The sequence below is a fragment of the Amblyomma maculatum genome, chromosome 1 (genome assembly GCF_055883805.1).
Source record: "Amblyomma maculatum isolate TAMU_Amacu chromosome 1, ASM5588380v1, whole genome shotgun sequence".
In the NCBI taxonomy this organism is placed as follows: Eukaryota; Metazoa; Arthropoda; class Arachnida; order Ixodida; family Ixodidae; genus Amblyomma; species Amblyomma maculatum.
The window spans coordinates 106,129,191-106,149,324 of record NC_139344.1 but is presented as its reverse complement, the minus strand read 5'-3'; the positions used below and the strand labels follow the sequence as shown (position 1 = coordinate 106,149,324).

Sequence of the window (20,134 nt, the reverse complement as noted above, 5' to 3'; positions counted from 1 at the left end):
GAGAACACTTTATAGCTTCAGAATGCTTCAAAAATCCCAAGTAAGGATTGCAGCACAATCAATTCACTTGTCCCTGTACAAAACGGCTTGTGAGCAGCGAGAATAACCGTGAGTAGTCGTAACCACGTGAGCTCTATATATGTTATTCTTGCGCCATTCTCAAGTGTGAGTCAAGACTCGCGCAGAGTTGCCATGCTTTCTGGATTTTACGGAATTCTCCAGCCTTTGGATAAGGCACCTCTACCAGCCTTCGTCTAAAGGAGCATTATTTAGGCCTGTGTAGGCTGATTTGTGCTCAAACAACGTTATATATATATATAGTAAAAATAAACGAGTGGCCTCTTTGCTCTTAGCGTCAATTCTATGTTTACTTATTGTCAATTTGTCAACTGCCTATTCCCTCTCCCCTCCCATCAGTGCCGACATTTTTGGAACGTTGACCACTCCATGCTAAAAATTAGACCATAAATGAATGCTCGCTTTAGCGAAGCAAAATTAAAAGGGCAACTGCTTCCATCGCTGTCTTCAAGCAACGGAAGACAGATTCGCAGACATCTGTGCCCGTTAAGTGCTGGTGCTCCGAGTACCCACGCCTCCCTTTCATTATTTTTCTCTTTCTTTCATTTTTACCTTTCTAGGTGTCGGCCGAAGAAGACCCTGACAAGGTGTTCGAAGCGATCACTCCCTTCCTCGACGAACTTACCAAGCCAAAATAATTTCAATACATGTGAAGTAAAGTTTACACACATGCCAAAAAGTTATTCTGTACAATTTTTTTTTTCCTGGGTGGATGCCTTGTTTCTCCTTGCGGCCCCGAGGGCGCTGGATAAAGTCACAACCCCAGCGGTCACGCTTGCATACAGGCAAAACGCAAATGACGATAGTTTGCTGTGCGATGTCAGTGCGTGTTAAAGAGGCCGAAGTGGTCAAATTAATCGGAATCCCTCCATTACAGCACCTCTTTCTGCGTCTTGTTTCACTCCCACCTTCCTTCCTCCCCTCGCAACGCGTTTGAGATGTCCACCGTGAAGTAAGACAGTTACTCTGCCTTATCTTTTTTTCTTCAAAGCCAGTCTTTTTCAACAGCACAGTTAAAGTGCCCATCGAGAGAGTTAGTTACCTGCGCCTTTCTCTTCCTCCTAACTATCCCCATAACGTCAAAAAAAAAAAAAGGAAGGTTCAGGATTTTCTTTTAATGCTGCCCCCTGTCCGGTGTTTTGATTTTATTCTTTGAAGCGCGACGTCGCCGCCTACTGTAGTGCTATTTTGCACTCCACAGCAGGTTACATGCATTACCTGGCACTTCGACCATTGCTACGAGCGTGCAATACAAATGCCATCTTAAATTTATTAATCCATCGATATTGTCGACCATAAACCCTGACTGCTCATTGGAGGGTCAAATTCTAAAGTTAAAGCTCAGCTACTTTGGTTATCATGAGAAGAGAGGAGTCGCTGGAGAAAGATTTGATGTTGGGAAAGGTCGAGGGTCGCCGGAGAAGGGGTAGGCAGCGAACGCGATGGTTAGATGGCATCCTCGAGGCGCTGCAGATGAAGGTATGTGATGTTAGGAAAATAGAGACCGGAAAGCGTGGCGTGATATGATCCATATGGTCACGAAGAGTCGGACACGACTGAACTGAACTGAAGCATTGTATGGCTATGTAGGCGGGTTTCGCGTGGGCGTGACCTTGTCGGAGCTATAAAATAGGCACTAGTTGGTCTATCGGAAGGATGGCATCATCGGATAGAGCGTCACGGAAAGGTGTGCAAGTGTCAAAATAGTCCCTGTCCTTTCTCCCTGTCGCTCACCCCCTTGATTTCTTCTACCACTTCCTCACTACACTTTACTTCCGCCGTCTCAGTTCAGGTACTCCAGATATCAGATATCGAGGTTTGCAAATATATTTTCCTTCCTTTTGGACATCTCATAACCACATACGTCTACCACTAGAATAATTAGAGCGTAATTTTCGATGGCTGGAAATTTGAAATGTTTGAACGTGAACAAGCGGAAAAGGGCGTGACTTGTGTGCACAAAAGGGTGGATGTGGTTAGATAGTGTGTAAAGAGAGGTAATAAACCAACTGCAGTCTGAAAATTTTCAAAAGCACTGCAGATTTTGCAGTGCAGAAATGCGAAAGCAAAAAAACTGCTGCACACGGTACATAGTGCGCCCCTTGTCGAACACAGCTAGCATCCCGTTGAACTCATCAACGTTCACCGGCGTTTACAGGAAAGTAAAAGTGCAATCACTGGCGATTACAGGAAAGGAAAAAAGCATTATCTGTCACTCGCGGAATCCCGCTGACACATCTCGCGGACAACACAGCAACACTCAGGCTTACGCATTTCTCCAGCGCAGATTCTGCAGTGATATCGGGAAATTTTTATACCGATGAGTTTGGGTATTTTGTCTGAGGGCAGGCCCAGATTTGTGTGTTCAGTTTTGCCGGAAATTGCAGCCAAGTGTTGAATAGAGCCCTTGCAATACGTCCGCGTGGTTACGGCGTCTAGGAGCGAATCCTGGGTGGATTCAAGAAATGCGTGATGCAATACTCCCCACACCCTACCCCAACACACACACATAATCCGCCCCTGGATAGAAAATGTACGTGAGCAATTAAGCAAACGGTACAGGTGGTAACTGTGAAACTGGATTCTCACTTACTGCGATATGAACATAAACTGCATAACTTAGCGAGGGAGTTGGAAATAAAATCGGACTGCGACGCTCTTCGGTTCAGAAAGGAGCAATTTGATTCGAGTATCGAATAATGAGATGCAGACATACGCGCCTTTCAGACACTTACTTTTGTTTTCGAGGTTCGTCGGTCTCTGCTTGCTGCGCTGTCTGCATATTGCGGCGTTGCTGCCGTATGCAGACAGCGCGCAGAACGCAGACAGTCGTGCTGCATTGTGGTGCCTAGCGGGAATTAATACATGAAATCAGACATTAGCCGATTGTTTTCGGGTAAAGTACTGGTACTCGCCTGGCTTTTAGGTCTCATTGGCTTACTTCCGCGCAAACGAAATGCGGCGACGTTTGCTTTACCAACTACTACTGCAACAATAAGGTGACTCATGCTGAGCTACCTGCGTGGACATGCATTGAGATGCTTCGTTGCTGGATCAAGGTTTGGAGCTAGACAAGGCTCTATCGACTCTCCCCCAGTGACCATGAGCGCCTCAAACACCTATTGCATCCTTAAAACGGCTCGTCCGCTGGAAGGTTCTCTGCACCACAACGTATTTTTAAAAAATAAACGCCTTTTTTCCACTGACATTGTGCTACACAAATGTTTATAATGAAGGCAATCCACATAACCGTCAGGTTCATTATAAATGTGTTGACTATAGTTATTTTACTGGCACAGAATTTATTTTATTGTTAGAGAATTTATTTTATTGGTGCAGAGTGCGTGCCCGCGGCTCGCTGCCGGGAGCGGCGGGGGAGGGGCGCCGAAACTGCGGGGAACAGGAGGATGCGACGTCAATCGCGGAATGCAGGCCGGCCTCACGTTTTGCACGCTTCGCTCCATCCCGGGCTGCGTATATCCGATCCCAACAAACGGATGCGGCGCGAGGGGGAAAACGAAGATGGAGAGGGAGAAGATGCCTTCGGCTGGCTGTTACGAGCTGCGGCCGGCACCCCCACTCCACGCTAGCGACTCAAGGCATGGGCCTCGGCGCTCGTGTTGTTGTGGCAGCGTGGGATGCGCGTTGTCGCGTGGATGTGTGTGCGAAGACCGCATGAGGCTAGTCGTCTTGTCTTGCCCCGGATGAACTAAATGCGATTTGTGCATTGATTCAATCGCTGGCGCTCGGCCGCTCCACGAAGCCCTTCGTGGCTCAGACGCAGGTTTGTTACATACCGCTTACATGCAAATCGGCCCCGAAATGCGATCTATTTTATGAGGGAACGCAAGCCTTGTATTTCCGCAAGATCCCTTGTGCTGACTGCTAGAGTTTGTTCTAGTAACGTTGCTGCTAGCCGTTGGATGTGCGTGCGTGATGTGCCGCGAGACTACCCCAAAGACTGCATGAGGCTAGTGCTCTAGTGGCTAGCCTTGCCACGAATCAATTAAATGCGGTTTATTTGTGCACGTTTTCGATCGCTGGTGCACGGCCGCGTCATGAAATCCGTCGTGGCTCTCAGTGCAGGTTTGTGTTACATATCGTTAACATGCAAATCGGCTCCGAAATGCTATCGCACGCTTTGTATTTCGGTGAGAACCCCACCTAAACCGTCCGGTAAAGCAAAGGCCTGCTTAAAAAAAAAAAAGGGGGGGCGACCGTCGGTAGCTGTGCTTCAACCCCAAAAGCTGATACATTACTTTTCTGAGTGCCTCTACTGCGTGCAAACACCTTCCGCCGTGCATGTAGTGAAAATGATTTGTGTATTTTGCAAGTGGCTTTAAACAGCTCGTGCAGCTGTTGCTTAGGTATTGCAGCAATGTGGCACTGTTCAAAGCTATCTTGTTTGCTTCTTAGTTTCGCAGGGTAGTAGATAAGAGTGAAAAGGTGCTCACAGTGTCATAAATGGCAATATAGCATCAACAAAACCTGCAGATGTCGCCCTTCAACAATTTTCCTTCTAGAGATTTACTTTCAGATTAAAACAAGCATTCATTGAATATCCATGCTCAGGTGGAAATTGCCACCACCAGCTGCTGCCTCTGAATACACTTTCTTTCCTTCAACATCAGGGTTAAAGGCCAGGGCAATCGCAAGTTTCGTTTCTTTTTCACTTATTTGGTCAGTAAAGAAAGTGTTGTTCCTCCTTCGGTGTGGGATATGGTGTTTAACTTCCATAAGTGATATAGAAAAACTGTCTATAAGAGACGTCATAGTGGACAGCTCTGCATTAATGCCATTGATTTGAGGTTCTTCGTGTGCACTGACATTGCAAGTGTGTCTTGCATTTCACCTTCATTGATATGTAACGACCACTATGGCTGGAACTGAACCCAGGTCCTCGGCCTAGCATGTCTTAATATGAGTACTATTTTCTTTTGCAAATGCAATCCTTAGAAATGTAGTTTGTTGATTGCAGACAGCAGTAGAAACAAAGCCTAGCACAAACACAGACTAGAAATCACTTTTTTCACTGGTACACACTATGTTACTTTATCTGTGTCAATGTGATGTGGGCATTAACAAAATCAGCCTTGCATGTTACACACATTTGCAAGAATGTTTTTTTTCTTGCGAACAAAGTGGTAAATGTTTAATAATAATTTATTGGTACAATATATTGATCCATTTATTTCTGCTACCAGCCCGAAGTGCAATGTCTGGTGAAGGTATGTGTCTAATACTGATCAGTTAAGCGAGGCAAAATGCATGAAACAAAGTCTATTACTGTTTTCACGTAGAGGAGAAGTAATTCATTTGTAGTCAGTGTGCACGAAGCAAGAAAAGTATTAACTTTGGCATGTTTTAACCTTGACAGTGTATTCCCTTGCAGCATACTTGCGCTCTTGCTGCCCATGCAGTCATGAGGGAGCTGCACTAGTTGCTACTGTTATCATATGGGCAAACTGTCCCGATGAACTAAAATGCTGGCAGGGGTATGTCGCTGTAGGTCGCTGTATGTGAGCAATTCTTCCATTTCAAGTTCCTCGGCATTAGGTCTCACCGCTCGGCCGACAAAACCTCGAGCGTGTTGATGAGCAGCCTCATTGCCTCGGTACCCTGAGTGGGCAGGTGTCCATACGAGTTCTATCTCTCTGTCGAGTCTGATATCCGCGAGGTTGTTTCTGGCAGTATTTGATATTCTGCTACGCGAGAAGTTACGTATGGCAGTTTTTGAATCAGTGACAATTATGTCCGCATCTGCTGTAGCGATGGCTAAAGCTATTGCGGCTTCTTCCTCCTGGTCAGAGTAGCGGACTTTGACCGAAGCAGCTGATACGCATTTACTTACTGTACTACTTAATTACAAAGATAGCAACGGCACCGTCAGCCATATAGTAATCCAAGGCGTTGGTATACACCACCCCATCGTGATTTCGGTATTTTCTGTTTAGGGCCCTAGCTCTAGCTTTCCTCCTGCCTTCATGGAAGGAGGGATGCATGTTTTTGGGCACAGGTTTGGAGATAATTTTGTCGCCAGCTCCTCTTGGTAGTGGTCCTAGTGGTTGGCTAGTGGTTCGGCATTAATTCTCATGCGGTTGAGAATTTGTCTGCCTGCTTTAGAGTTTGTTAGTCTTTGTAGCTGCAATCAGCTCCTCTACATTGTTGTGTATCCCAAGTGAGAGAAGTTTTTCGGTTGCAGTGTTTCTGGGTAGACCTAGCCCAGCCTTGTAGGTGCTTCTAATGAGTGTCTAATTTCTCCTTGTCAGATTGAATGAAGCGGAGATAAGGGACAGAGTATGTGAATCGACTTAGTACAAAGGCATGGATAAGACGACAAATGTCAGCCTCTTTCTTGCCGTTACTCTGTGTATCAGTCTAGTGATTTATCGCACAGTCATTTCCAGCCTGTTGATAGTAACATTGCTCTTCCTATTGCTCTGGATGTAGAGCCCGAGCACTCTAATAGTATCGACTGTGGGTATGGGTAGTCCGTGCAGGCAGACTTTTATCTCTACTTTGTCTTGCGTTTTCCTTCCCACTGCTAGTAGTTCAGACTTATGTTGTGAGCATTTCAGCCCAATCTGGTTAGTGTATGACTGGACTACATTCACTGCTTCTTGAAGCGTTTCCTCTATGTGAGCGTCCGAACCTTTTGCTACCCACAATGTGACATCGTCAGCATATAGGGAGTGTTGAAGATCTTGGATTTCTTCAAGTTTGGGAGGCAGACCTATCATTGCTAGGTTGAACAAGAAGGGAGAGAGGACTGATCCTTGCGGGGTTCCTCTGTCTCCTATTGCTATTTTGTCCGATGCAAGTCCTGCGATACTTAGCTCCGCAGTCCTTCCCGAGAGAAAGGAAGGAATGTAATTAAAGGTTTTGTTCCCTGCGTTTATGTTGGCGAGGGTTTGGAGAATGGCTTCATGAGAGACATTGTCGAAGGCTTTTTCCAGATCCAAGGCAAAAATCGCTTTGGTTCCGGTTTTGTTAGGGGTTTCTATCGCTTCTGCATGCAACTGAAGCATTACGTCCTGAGTAGAGAGTTGAGTTTTGAAGCCAATCATTGAGCTGGGCAGAAGGTCATTCTCTTCTGCGTAGTTCTAAAGCCTATTTAGAATAACATGTTCCATAAGTTTACCTAAGCACGACGTAAGAGAGATGGGCCTTAAGTTCTCTATGCTTAGTTTCTTTTTGTGTTTAGGAATAAAGACAACCTTCACGTGTTTCCACATCAGCGAAAGTTCACCTTTGTTCCAATATTCATTCATTAAGTCGTTAATTGCTGAGAGGTAGTATGTAAATGGCCAATTGCGGCCCAAATTTCCGCTTCTGCGATCTCTCTGTCGAAGTCTTCATTAGGAACCCCTTTGTACTCATAGGTAGCATTGGGGTTGCTACCGGTATTGAGATATCTGCTTCGGAGTTCGCTTAGCAGATCTGCATCTGTACTTGGGTATTCTTATATGATTTGATTCATAATAGCATAATAACAACATATTAGCAGCAAAATGGCTGAACACAATCACTATAATATTTGGCTTTTGCTGTGCCTTGGTTGTATAGTCCTTCCGCCTAGCAATAGCAACACACTTTCACCACTAGTGCAGTCGTCGGCACGTCTACAATGCTGGAGAGGTGTGCTGCGGAGCGAACAAAGTGAAATTTTGTCTGGGCTGCTCTATTAGTGGTAAAGTGTAGCTGTCAGTGCAAGTAGTATGCCTATGCACCTTCAGTATAGCGCCATCATTGTTCCTAGAATTGGGCCCCTGCTCAAAAATTTCATTTTCTTTGTGCGACAGGTTGGTGTTCGAGCACTCCGGGCAGACTTGCTGACGTCTGTACATCAGTCTGTACATCAAAAGTTGCTGGTTTACCTCGTGCCCCCCACAGTACCAACCTTGTGCCATTGAACTTCTAGCTGCTTCCTAGAATAAAAAAATCATCAACTGCTGTTCACTCAGAGTTTAGTCAATAGATGCACCAGTCACAGTTAGCGTGCTGCCACCAGTGAAAACTGAATCAAAATGTGTGAAGTAGGACTGAGCTCATTTCTAAGCGTTATTTTAAATGTAAATTCTTTCAGTTCCATCATGTAATGAGTTACAGGACAAAAAGCAAAACGTTTTTTAATGCACACTGTATTAGGAACAAAAGTGTTCCTGTGACACAAACAGCCAGTGGTTAATAAAGCCATTCGGAGCTGCCTAGCTGTGTCATCGTGCGGAAGAGCTAGACTTTTTTCTATGGCTACAGTGGAGAATATGATGGGCTTTCGAGTTTTTCCTCCTCAGCTATTTATATCTCTCATTTTTTTTGTTTACACCTTAGCAAAGGTGGGCATTTGACCTCAAAAACTTCGACCTCACCACAAACTCAAAAAATATTTGGCTACCTCACTCAACCTCAACCTCATAAATTGAGGTTGAGGTCCCCCAGGCGACCTCACCTCACTTTTCAGGTGACCATTGGCGACCTCACTCAACCTCACCTCAAACTCAAAATGTGAGGTTGAGGTCGGGCGCTCGACCTCAAAAAAAAAAAAAAAAGAATCATCAAATTAAACCGTCACATAACGAAAATATACATTTCTCGGTAATCCTAGCATATATAGGCAAGCCAGAATTTTGTCGTATGAAGGCTGTATTTTACTCTTAATTTTATACAACAATTATTATCCCGGATAAAAGAAAAACTCCGGAGACTCCATGTCCAATCCTGCACTAAAGTAGCAATCCTCTCCCCCTCTTCGCCTACCATTGTTTGGTCCGTTTTATTCTAAGGCCTACATGGGTACCACATTACTACGCATAGGCCCATAATGCAATACAGAGAGTTTATCCCATCCGACCAACATGAATAAAATCCGTATTAGAAATAAAACAAGCCAGTTCTTGCTATATACTGAAAAGACAAATGCTGTTGACCCTAGTGACGATGGCAACAATGACGATATGCTCTTTTTCTTAATTCGAAAAACAAAAAACAAATTGATGATTGCCAAGCATTGTTTTTTAATACACTGTACATTGTCTTGCGACCGTACACATCAAATTGAGGAAAAATAGGAATACAGTCGTGCCTCGTTAGTATGGACACTTTGGTTTCCGACCAAAACTGTCCATAACGCGAGTCATCCATAATAACGAGTCATGATAAAAATGAAAAGTATTTTTTTTTCGAAAAACTTTATAATTAATGACAGCTTTTTAAATTAAATTTCTAATTAAAAACAGCCAAGCTGTCGATGTTACCCCCTTCTCCATGAATCCGTCGACCCAAAAATGTCATGTCTGTTCTTAAATCTTGTCAGCTATCCTCATGAGTAGCTGAAGTTAGTAATGCCTATACATAGCGTAGAATAATTTTTCTCAGTAAACATCCCTGTTTTACTGAACAAAAATTCCGTAAGTCATCACAGGTAAAACCTATCAAGACGGAGGAGAAGGAAGGGTGCGCACCCATAATGTTACCGAGGCAGCGAGCCTTCTGTTGAAGCATTTCGTCGCTCACGACAGCACCATTCGCGCACACATTTCCGAACCACATTAACAAGGCTGACTCCATTTCTTCGAACTGTGCTGGGCGCTGTCGGACTGTAGCTGACGCTGCGATGAGCGATGCCGACGTTGAGCCCTTTATCAGAGACCTGTAGTATCGATGCTACCGTCGACCTAGCGAGGCTGAGACCTAGTTGAACTTGGGTCCAGTCTGTTTTTGCCGATTGTATTCACAGATGTCCCGTTACGTTGTTCAGTTACGTTTTTTTTTTTTTTCTTTCAACTCCCGCCACGCCAAAAGTCAGACTAAAGTTGAGGGTTACAGGCTCCTGATTCTTTGCACTCTTTTTGCCTAGTTAACCTCCCCGCCTTTCCGTTCTTCTGATTCTCTTTTTTCTGCCTTGTACTGTTTATGTGAGGAAGCGAGGGAGTCAAGTTGGCAGGCTGCTGAGGGCTATCGAACAGCCCTTTCCTGTGCCGTTTGTATGTGTTCCTATGAAACAGACACTGCAAGCTGAAGTACAGTTTAGAACGACGGCGAGCCGACTACGAAGAGCTCAGACCTTGTCAAGGCCGCATCGTTGACTCAAGGCGAAGCCGACATGCGGACCGCCCGGGGCGCGAAATGTGGCAGTTCGGCACCCCAACAGTGACGAAAACCAGGAGCATGAGAAGGAAGGGCGTCCAGGTCGGGACGCCCGGTCCTGGTTGCGTGCTCGCCGCCTTTATTTTGTCGCTCTACTTCGTGAGTGTGTTTTAACTCTGACCGAAAAGCGTTAACGGCTTCATGGAACACACTTTGTGTTTTGGGAAAGAAAAACTTCCACCCCCACTTTTTGGCGCTTGTCTTTCTTCCTATTATTTCCTTCCTACGCTTTTACCGGTCTCTCTGTTCACGTTCAGCAGAATTTATTCCGACCACATGTTGCTGTTTTCCCGACTGCGGCCTCTCGTTGCGGCGCTGCCGCTGCACTCAGAAATCTCCAGGTTCCCTTCATTCAGGGTCTTTCTTACTTAGCTGACCCTCGGTTTTCTGTGTACGTTCCTTTCCGCTCTTGAGTCCCTCCCCTTCCTAAAACGACCACACGCCCGCTTTGGTTCTTTCCAACTCCACAGGACTCGTTCAGGCATCCGGCCGCATCGGCTGTCGCATAGGTTCCCGGCCTGCGCGCCCTTCTTTAACTTGCGTTTGGACTCCCCTGCTTTTTTCAAACGATGTCCATATTAACGAGACAAAAATACATGGGCCCAAGTGGGCTCTATGCATTCTTCCCCTGTCCATTGTTCAAACAGCGAGTTTTTACATTAACGAGGCATAAATACATTGAAAACATTTCGTCCTCAGAAAAACTGTTCATAATTCGGGTCGTCCATATTAACGGGGCACGAATTTTCCATAAAAGCTACTCATGAAACGATCTGTCGTGATGACTAAATCCCCAACAAAACAAACAAAAGAGGAAAGACAGCAACACACCAAATAATCACAAAACTCGGCCAACGCCGAGTAAACAAATGTACCTTCAGAAAATTTCAGAGGAACGCTGTGGATGTTACGAGGTCCCAACCGGTCACTCCTAGGTGTTTGTCTATAATTCTGTGATCCCGTGGCGTATTGCAAGAATTGGCGAAATTGTTTCTTCGAACACCATGCTTACATTAAAAAATTACCCCCCCCCCCCCAAAAAAAAAAAAAATAACGAAAAAACGATACACATACTTGTACATCCGAACAGAATACTGGATACCATTTCTCCAACAAGTCTGAGACGAGCTTCTTTGTGTTATTCACTTGTTTCCCTTTAAAGACTGAACTAATAGATTACACGGTGGTGTCTTCGAAGCTGCTTCGTCGCATGCACTACACGTGCATCCAGAGAAACCGTTTCCCCGTTAGTGTCGTGTAGTTACAGCACATAAACGTAAAATAAAGGCAAGAACAACAGAAAGGAGGCGATCAAGCAGCCTGGAGGGACCGCGCTCCCTGCTGTGCACGCGTTCCTCCCTTCGCCGTCCGTCTCTAGGCTCTAGGTTTTGCTTATGCAGTGAATGCCGAACTGTCACCAATACACACCAAAGGCAGCAGCGAATGTGTCAGCTTCGTTTTCAGAGACTACATCGCGCTTTGCAATACTTGCAAAAAAATACAAAAATAAAAAGAGAAACTAAATGACCGCTCCGGTAAGTGGAAAGGAGGGTTGTGCTATGGGCCTCTGGAAAGATGCCAAAGAAAGCGCCAAATGTCAGGGAAGAAGCCTGTTCTCTGTTCGCCAGTACACGAACGTAAATGTCATACAAGAAAATATATACAAAGAAATACTATGCTGACGAAAGTATACGAAATTTCGCACAATAAAAAAAGAAGAGAACTGCGCTTCCCAGAGGGTATAGAAGGCTTGAGACATCGACTTAGTACTGCATTCCTCAGTGCTAGCATGTAATTGGTTTCATTCACATATATTTCAATGGATTTTTAAAGAAAAAACGAATGTCTGAATATATTACTCCGATATCTGACCACACAAATTTTCATCCGATTGATTTGTCCGTCTCGAGCAGACGGCAGCACAAAAGAGACACGCTCAGTTTGCCACACTAATTCGTCTGTCTAGACACCAAAATGTTGAGTCAGACAACATCTCAATAGTTTTTAACTTATAAAAACATGTAGGAGAACGCTTTTCTCTTTTTTTTTTTTTTCCTGCGCCTAAAGAGATTTCAAGATAGACCTGATATTATGGAGTTAAGAATCTCTTACCATCATCCTTCCTCCTGCATTGCTTGGTTTCACGAGAATTTGAGAGAGAAACAAAGGGCCTTAGCGGAGCAAAAAGATTTTTGTTTTCATTGGGCTTTACTGTATATAAGCCCCATATAATTTTTTTGCCTCTTCTACCTAAGCAAATGGTTAACATGCGCAGGCTTTTTTCCTGTATACCAGTTGCGTCTTATAAGCTGTGCCGTCCGTCTCATCCTCTTGCATGTCTTACCGCTATATTGGTTATGTAAGAAACGCTAGCACCTTCATCCCATGCACCCGCCGGGGTGGTGCAGTGGTAAGACGCCCGACTACTGTGCCGGAGTTCCCGGGATCGAATCCCGACCACGGCGGCTGCGTTTCGATGGAGGCGAAACGAATTGGCGTCCGTGTGCTGTGCGATGTCAGCGCACGTTAAAGAACCCCAGGTGGTCGAAATTTCAGGAGTCCTCCACTACGGCGTCTCTCATAGCCTGAGTTGCTTTGGGACGTTAAACCCCACGAACCATCATCCCATGCAATTTCGCTGCACCTTTTTCTGTTAAGGTTCCGTCTAATGTACAGCGGGATCCTTCATCGAATGTAAAGCAGCAGCCGTGACGTGACGTCAGCGCCTGGGAACGGGCATGCACACGACAAACAGTTCTGCTTTGCGCCGTCTGCGCAAAAGACAATTTGCTTCGCTTTTTAGTTTTCTTGTTTGTTTGCGGCATCCGACAAAAGCATCGCGGGTCAGAGTGAGTTATGTGCTTTGCGCGCTCCTGGGTGTTTGAGCCGGCGGCAAGCATCGGCACAAACAAGTCAGAGAAAACGGGGGTGGCGGGCGGGGGGCACGAGGAGTTCGTGTCGTAAAAAAAAAAAAAAAAATCTGGGCAGGGGCTACGGCATCCGGTCGTCCGAACGGGGGGTAACCGAACACCGAGAGTCGACACCGCGGCAGTACGCTCGAACTCCGCGTCAAAAGGGGCGCTCTTCGAAGTAAGCCGCGGCATCAGCAAAAAGCCTGGACCTCACAATTTCGACCTCACACAATTACGACCTCACTCAACCTCAAACTCATGCGTGAGGTTGAGGTCCAATTTCGTGACCTCACTCAAAATATTTTGAGCTATCGCCGACCTCACCTCAACCTCACCTCACTCCGTGAGGTTGAGGTCATTTTGAGGTTGAGGTCGACCTCATGAGGTCGAAACCTCATGAGGTTGCCCACCTCTGCACCTTAGTGAATTTACGTCCTATGAGAACTGCAGATTGCAAACTTTTTATGGCTGCAACGTGCAACAACAATGGCTTTGCAAAATGAGTACATTTCTCACACCTTACAAAAGTTTAAACACCTAATCTTTTCGGCACAATGAAAAACATACTTCTAAGGTAATCATTCCATGAAATTTTTGTTAGAAATGCTGTAGAAAAGTTTTTACCAAGAATATTTTCATCAGTTGATGTTACTGATGTCTTTTGTTTGTATGAAGAAGCTGGAAACCATGATAAATGAGCAAAATGTCAATCACAGGCGGGCAAAAAGGATGTATTGAAAGCTAATATAAAAAGAAAGCTCTGCTGCCAGACATTCATTTTTTTTTACAGAAGAGAATAATATATATATGAGTTCCCGCACCCAGCCGTTATGGCACTTTGACAAACGCCTAAGTCTATGCAAGCATTAAATGACCGTGGTCGCCATTGCAGCCAAGAAATGCAAAACATTGTGGTTCCACTGAGTGACAGAAGCTAGACGCACTTCACTGGCGAAGTGAAGGGAGCATTTATAATCAGCAGAGTGATGGCCAGAGAGTGCATAAACTAAAATAGAACATGAACAGAAAAAGAAAAAATCATGCGCACTCTAATACTTCACCGAGATGTGGCCATATGGTGGGATGCACTGGTAACGGCAAGGTTTCACAGCAATGTAACACTCTAGCTCATTTGATAAGATTTTCAGTGATAAATAAATCCTTTTGCTTCCTGTACTGCTGTCCTCAATTGCAAGGCAAGAGCTTGCCATTTCCATCATAATTTATGACACATTTTGGTCTGTTAGTCTCCTGAATGTGAATGTGAAGAAACCACCTACACATATTTCCGCCACTGTGTGATTCTGCCAAAAACAAATTCCGATAAATGAAGATTACAATCAGTTCGCCACTGCGTTTAAGATAGTTAGTGTATAGTGAGAACTCGGTATTTTTCTGTATTTCTACCCAAGCATGCTTCGTGAATGTGCGGACAAACCCAATCATTATCCGAAAATTATCTGCATCAACTCAGCTGCGTTTTCAACTGTTGAGGACAGTATAAAAAAAAAATTCGGAGTGAGAAAAGCATAACAGAGAGATTGCTGGCAACACTCCCAGGCTTTCCACATTAGGTGTACTGTAGATGCAAGATGTGTAGTGCTGAATGACCCTATAATTCGTCTCTTGTGCTTGATTGTACAAGTGCAAAACTAAAGGAAGTGCGAGTTGCTTTAAGGTCACTCATAAGGCAAAGCCACTTGCCTATGTCGCAAGAAACCCATCACAGAAAGAGCACAATACAGGAGCCTCGAGGCACAACATACACTGACACGTGACCAAGAGAAGATGGTTTGTACTTATCGTGTTAATACAGTTCTTTGCAGCTTTTGCTTAACAAAACTTTTCAGAGTTGTATATAATTCCTCATTAAAAACTACCTAGCACTAGTTCTAAGGAAAGTTCACACTTTTACAGCCATCTTCTACAAAATATAACTTGCCAGTACAATAATCTCAAAGCAGTGCACAAAAGCAGCTTTTGATAACTGCATCTCCCGAATGCAATTTCAGCGATTTCAGAGAAAGTTGCAAATTCCCTGCAATATACCTTTAACAGTGGCTCTGGCTAGAACCCTTTGGTGCTCCTAGAGGAGGACTAAAGGGTTCTGGTACAGCTGCTGCTCTCACCACTCAACCGCATTCCAAGTGGCACTTGTGGTATTAGACCTATTGCCGCTTTGGTTGGGGGTGACCCTTGTGAGCAATCTCAATATTCTGCTATGCACAACCGAATTAGTATACTCGGAAGAACAAGGTTTAACAGCCACTGCTGTAGCTTTGGATCTCCCTATTTACATATAGTTGCCGTCTCTCCTACTTCCACCGTAATCTTTCAGGTAAAAAACGATTAAAGTAATAATTTTCCATTGAATATCCTGTGAAACAACAACAATAATAAAAATTTCCATATGCTTTACTTGATTTCAATCACTTTTGGCTTTTTTCATATGCATGTCGTCACGAGCCATTCATTTTCCTACCCTTGTCTGTGCACGAAAGGAATGAAGTTGTTATAAAACTGCTGCATGGAAACCACAACAAAGAAGGAACAAATAGATGAGGACAAAGCTGCATACATTTTTGTGATAATGAACGAACTAGTTCAGCTCGGTTAAAGGAACAATGAAAAGGTATTTGCTGTGGCTAGAAAAGGTGCACTAACGATTAGTATTTCATCACTCATTTCCAGGACAAACATTTTTAAGCTGGTTTTACTAACACAGATGGAGGTAAAAAATAATGCCCCTCCTTTCCCTTCAACTCGACACATGCCGATGAGAAAAGTAAAGAAAATGTCACAACCATTCCCCACTGTGGCCCATTTTGCCTGCATCATTTGGTCCCAGATGGCCAAGTTTATGTCAGTAGGGGGCAGCTAAGAGTAGGCCGTGAGATGATGTCCAAATAGACTGCGAAAAGCAATTTTGAGAAATTTGTAAATTAAAGGGGGTATGCAGAGACATTTAAAATTTGACTTGAATACCAACAAAAAAAATCCTAGAAGTGTACTGCATTACAATGACAATAATTACCTTTATAGGTTCCTTTTAGCATATTTCCTCAAAAATAAAAAAAAAAAATCAAACCTTAAAAAAAACGCAAGAAAAGAGAAAAAAACTGGAAGACATCAGCCCTAATGCGATAGTTTTAATGGCTTCCCCTGCAGATCCTCATTACTTTACAACTCGCTGAATCACCAATTCCTGAATTTGTGACACTATCATCCCACACCTACTCATTAGCTTATACTCGTGAGCTACCACATTACGTGAAACACCAACAGCCATAGCTAAAAAGACCTGCTTCAACCAAGAATGTGCCTGCATGGCATAGGAGTAATGTGCTTGACTCATTATCTGTTTCATGCCTGTTTAGTACGGATGAATTACTCGAGCAGTTTCTAATGGGCATAACAGGTTCAACTAGTCTAGGCTACACAGGTGTGGGCCTGCTGTGTTGCAGCTAGAGAAGAGATGCCATTTAACGTCAGTTGTCTGCTCTGTGTGAGGAGGGAGACAATGGCTGCCAACCACTCCACTCGGCGCACGGCACTCGGTTGGGGCTCCCAGCTGCCTGCTCCGATCGATGAGGATACGATGCATCGGTGTTGTAGCTTGCGCTATCAATGGGAGATTCTTGTTACAGTATAGAAGGCTTCCGGTGGGTCCGATTCTCATTTCCCCCTCCATCTCAAAGAAGCTGCTTGAGTCAGGAGTTCCAAGTCGGCCATGTCTTGTGGCTTCGTGGCGACAGACAACCTGCTGACCAGTCAGTGCACGGCTTCTCACCTGCCAACTGCTACCTGCCAGAGGCATGCCCATGATTTTTCGCTCACATCAATATTGCTGCTGTTGCTGGATTTTCTGGAAAACGAAGTCTTTAAGCTATCATATCAAAACAATGCCGCAGAAGCTAAATGCTACTTGGGCTCGAGGCAAGGCTGGCATTATGCAAAAAGGAACAGGGGCCGAATACATTGTAGGCTGAAGACCTCAGGAGCGAAGGACGAGACAGCTGATAAGGATCTAGACTAGAACAGACCAGCCAACTGTGGTTTCAAGTGCCACTGCCAGCCGGCGTCCTTTTTCATTTTTCCAGCGGCCATGCTTTGGCCGCAGTCTTTGCGCAGCCAGGGGAAGGCGCTACACCATGAAACTGTTTGATTTGGAACTGGCTCGCTTTGCCGCAATGTCATTTTGACATTGGCATAGGTGAGCAAACATTTTGGTAGGACAAAAAGGCAACAGCAGCCAATCGGCCATCGAGCGAGCTTTATTCTGCACTCACGAGAAGGTACCACTCAATTGAATTCGCGTGGGAAGCCTGTAAAACTTTTAAAATTTAAAATTTAATTTTAAAAACAAAATTTTTGCAGTGTTTTGCAGAAAATTTGCTGTCAGCGTTATGGAATGTGTCAGCATCATGAGCGAAAAATCACATGCCATTGCCAGAAAAAAATATGCATCTCAGTGCAAAAAACACAGGAAGAAGAAAGGAGACAGACGCAGGGCAAATGCTTCAAGGGATGCAGGGCGAAGCGTTCATCCTGCGTCTGTCTCCTTCCTTCATCCTGTGTTTTTGTACCCGCAGTCATCATACCAATACCAACTAGCCCGTCTTTCCACTTTAACTTTGTCAGAAAGTAGTTGGCAGCTGTCATGGCCGGGCGCTTACTGGGTATCAGGTTGTCTTTATGGCAGAAGACTATACGGCATGGCCACTTTGGCAAGTGCTGCAAACTCAGACTTTGCCTTTGAGATAAGAGGGTGAGATCGGAATCCAGCCCTCCAAGACCCTTGGATCTTGAGTAGGACACACTGCTTCTAGGCCCAGGTAGGACAAAGGTCTCTCCCATATTTCTCGAATTAACCAGGTCCTGCACTAGTTGAATCCACTTGACCCCTGCAAATGTCTTAGCTTCATCAGTCCACTTAAGGGCAACGCTTGGCATCCATTGGAAAAAGAAATTGTTACCTTTGCAAGCAGAAAGCACTATTCCAGTTATTGCAAGAAGGAAATGACCCCGAACTAAACATTGTCTCCGTTATGTCAGGCCCGCTGTAATGTTAATACTGTGTGGAAGTGGTGCTGTTGAACACAAGTGTGATGTGAGTGGTGCCCTAGGAGACCTAGCATATCATTGAAAAATGGGGGTAAATGTGCGTCAGTGCTTGAGAAAGTAGGTTTTGACATGTGGCAAACGCAACGACAATCAGGAAAATTTGTGAAGCATTTAACACAGCCCAGAAAGGCATTTTCATAGGTCCTTTATGACTATCATTCAGCAGGAAAGAATTCATGTTCATTGCGGGCACAGGCAAGCAAAAGAATGAAGCAGATCGAAATGCTCAGAGGTATCGTCACACCCCTCACAAAGCTTCAAGAATTGCTTGATTAAGCTAGTACAGTCACAGTCTATAAAGTTGTTCTACCTGCTTGAAGCTGATAAACATGCTGAGCTGATGAGTGCTTCAATGGTAATATTCTAATGCAAGAAGTTCACGGAGGTGGCCTTTCTGAGCACTCAAGTCAAATTTCAAAGCTTTGCAGATAATGTTTAAAAAGTGCTCCTGGCAACTGCTCGCAATCAAATAAGGTGACGCCTCTCGTGCGCTCACTCTTCTATGATGTTATTGGGGTCTGCTGGGTGCACAAAATAACTGGACACTCCCAGGTGATGCAGGCAGGCAGGCGGGACAGGGCATGGTGGCATGCGCTGAGTTGATGGGGACAAGAGTAATTTTTTGCACCGATACGATCAGTGCTAATGCAGGTAGCTTGAAAATGTTTGCATTGCAGAGGTACTGATTGCTTGCACGCGTTTTCTAGTTTTAATAAATGGCTTTTCGTGGGCCCTTTCAGTAACAATTCTACAGCAATTATGTGCGAGACGAGACACTTATTTAACAAACACAGTTCCACTGTAAAGATATGAATGTAGCCTATACCATGTTTTGTCATAACTCACTAGGCACGTCAAGGTGTTAAATCATTCGCATGAAATGTCAACCACGATATTGCACATGAAAGAACTGAACAATTGACTGCTACAAACTTGGCTTGACACTGCATTTAATCTTTGTTTCATCAAGATTTCTGATAACAGGAAACTTTTTATGAGGCAGTTTGAGTCTAGAATCAATGTGTACCTGTTAGCAAGGTATGACTAATTGTACTGGTGTTATAAAATGCTTTGGAAGCAATAACGGGCACACAATGCATGCTCATAACTGGGAGGTGAAAGAAGTTTGCTCGTGAAAACTTTATGCAAAACTGTGCAAAATATGAGCGCTCGTTACATTTGTGCAGTTGTGGAAGACGGTGGCTTAATTATTTCTTCCTTGTCCCTACATTGCACGCAATTACCTTTGAATCAAGATTGCTGAATAATTGAGCTATAATTCAGTTTGCAGCATGAAGTTCATACTTACCTTGAGAGCATGTACTATGGTTGCATTATCTAGCTCTCTTATTTTGCGCATTTTGAAATGCAGCTTTTGAAAGTTTTCACAAAGCCATGGCAGCACTCGCGCATCGTCAGAGTATCACCAACGAAACAGCCGCAGGCATCTGAAAAAAGCTGCAGTACGCTAGTCGTTTTAGGACAGCAGGCCCCGTCTCAAATATTAGGTTGTTTAGAGCCTTGCCAGAGACGTGTGCTTCGGAATAAGCCCTGAGCTGCGTTCTAGCTACAACACCCGTATGGAGTCCTAAACGAAGGGTCATCTTTTAGTTATCACTGCATGGAACACACCGCGCCTACGCTGCTCGTCGTCCTCGGGTCTCCGTCCGCTGGTCCGAACCATGATCCACTGCCGAAGTTTACAACGTTCCTGATGATGAAAGCTCTATGGCTCCACTTTGATGATGTCCGAATTCAAAACCACCGTGTACAAGTTTCTTCCCGTGCTGCGCATGGTGCTGCGCCACAATGCGCCATGCTGCTAATGTCGCTGTGGTTGCGTTGTGTTGCTACGCTGCTTACTGCTACTGTTC

The 20,134-nt window shown here is 44.6% G+C and overlaps 1 protein-coding gene across 1 annotated transcript in view; it reads left to right on the top strand.

Annotated features, from left to right (window-relative positions):
- Positions 1–744, top strand: part of LOC146203439 (uncharacterized) — a 34,186-nt gene extending 33,442 nt beyond the window's left edge. Inside the window, exon 9 of the mRNA XM_084588775.1 lies at positions 639–744. Coding sequence (XP_084444901.1) covers positions 639–716 — 78 coding nt within the window. The 3' untranslated portion in view covers positions 717–744. The remainder of the gene's footprint in view (positions 1–638) is intronic.
- The last annotated feature ends 19,390 nt before the right edge of the window (positions 745–20,134 follow it).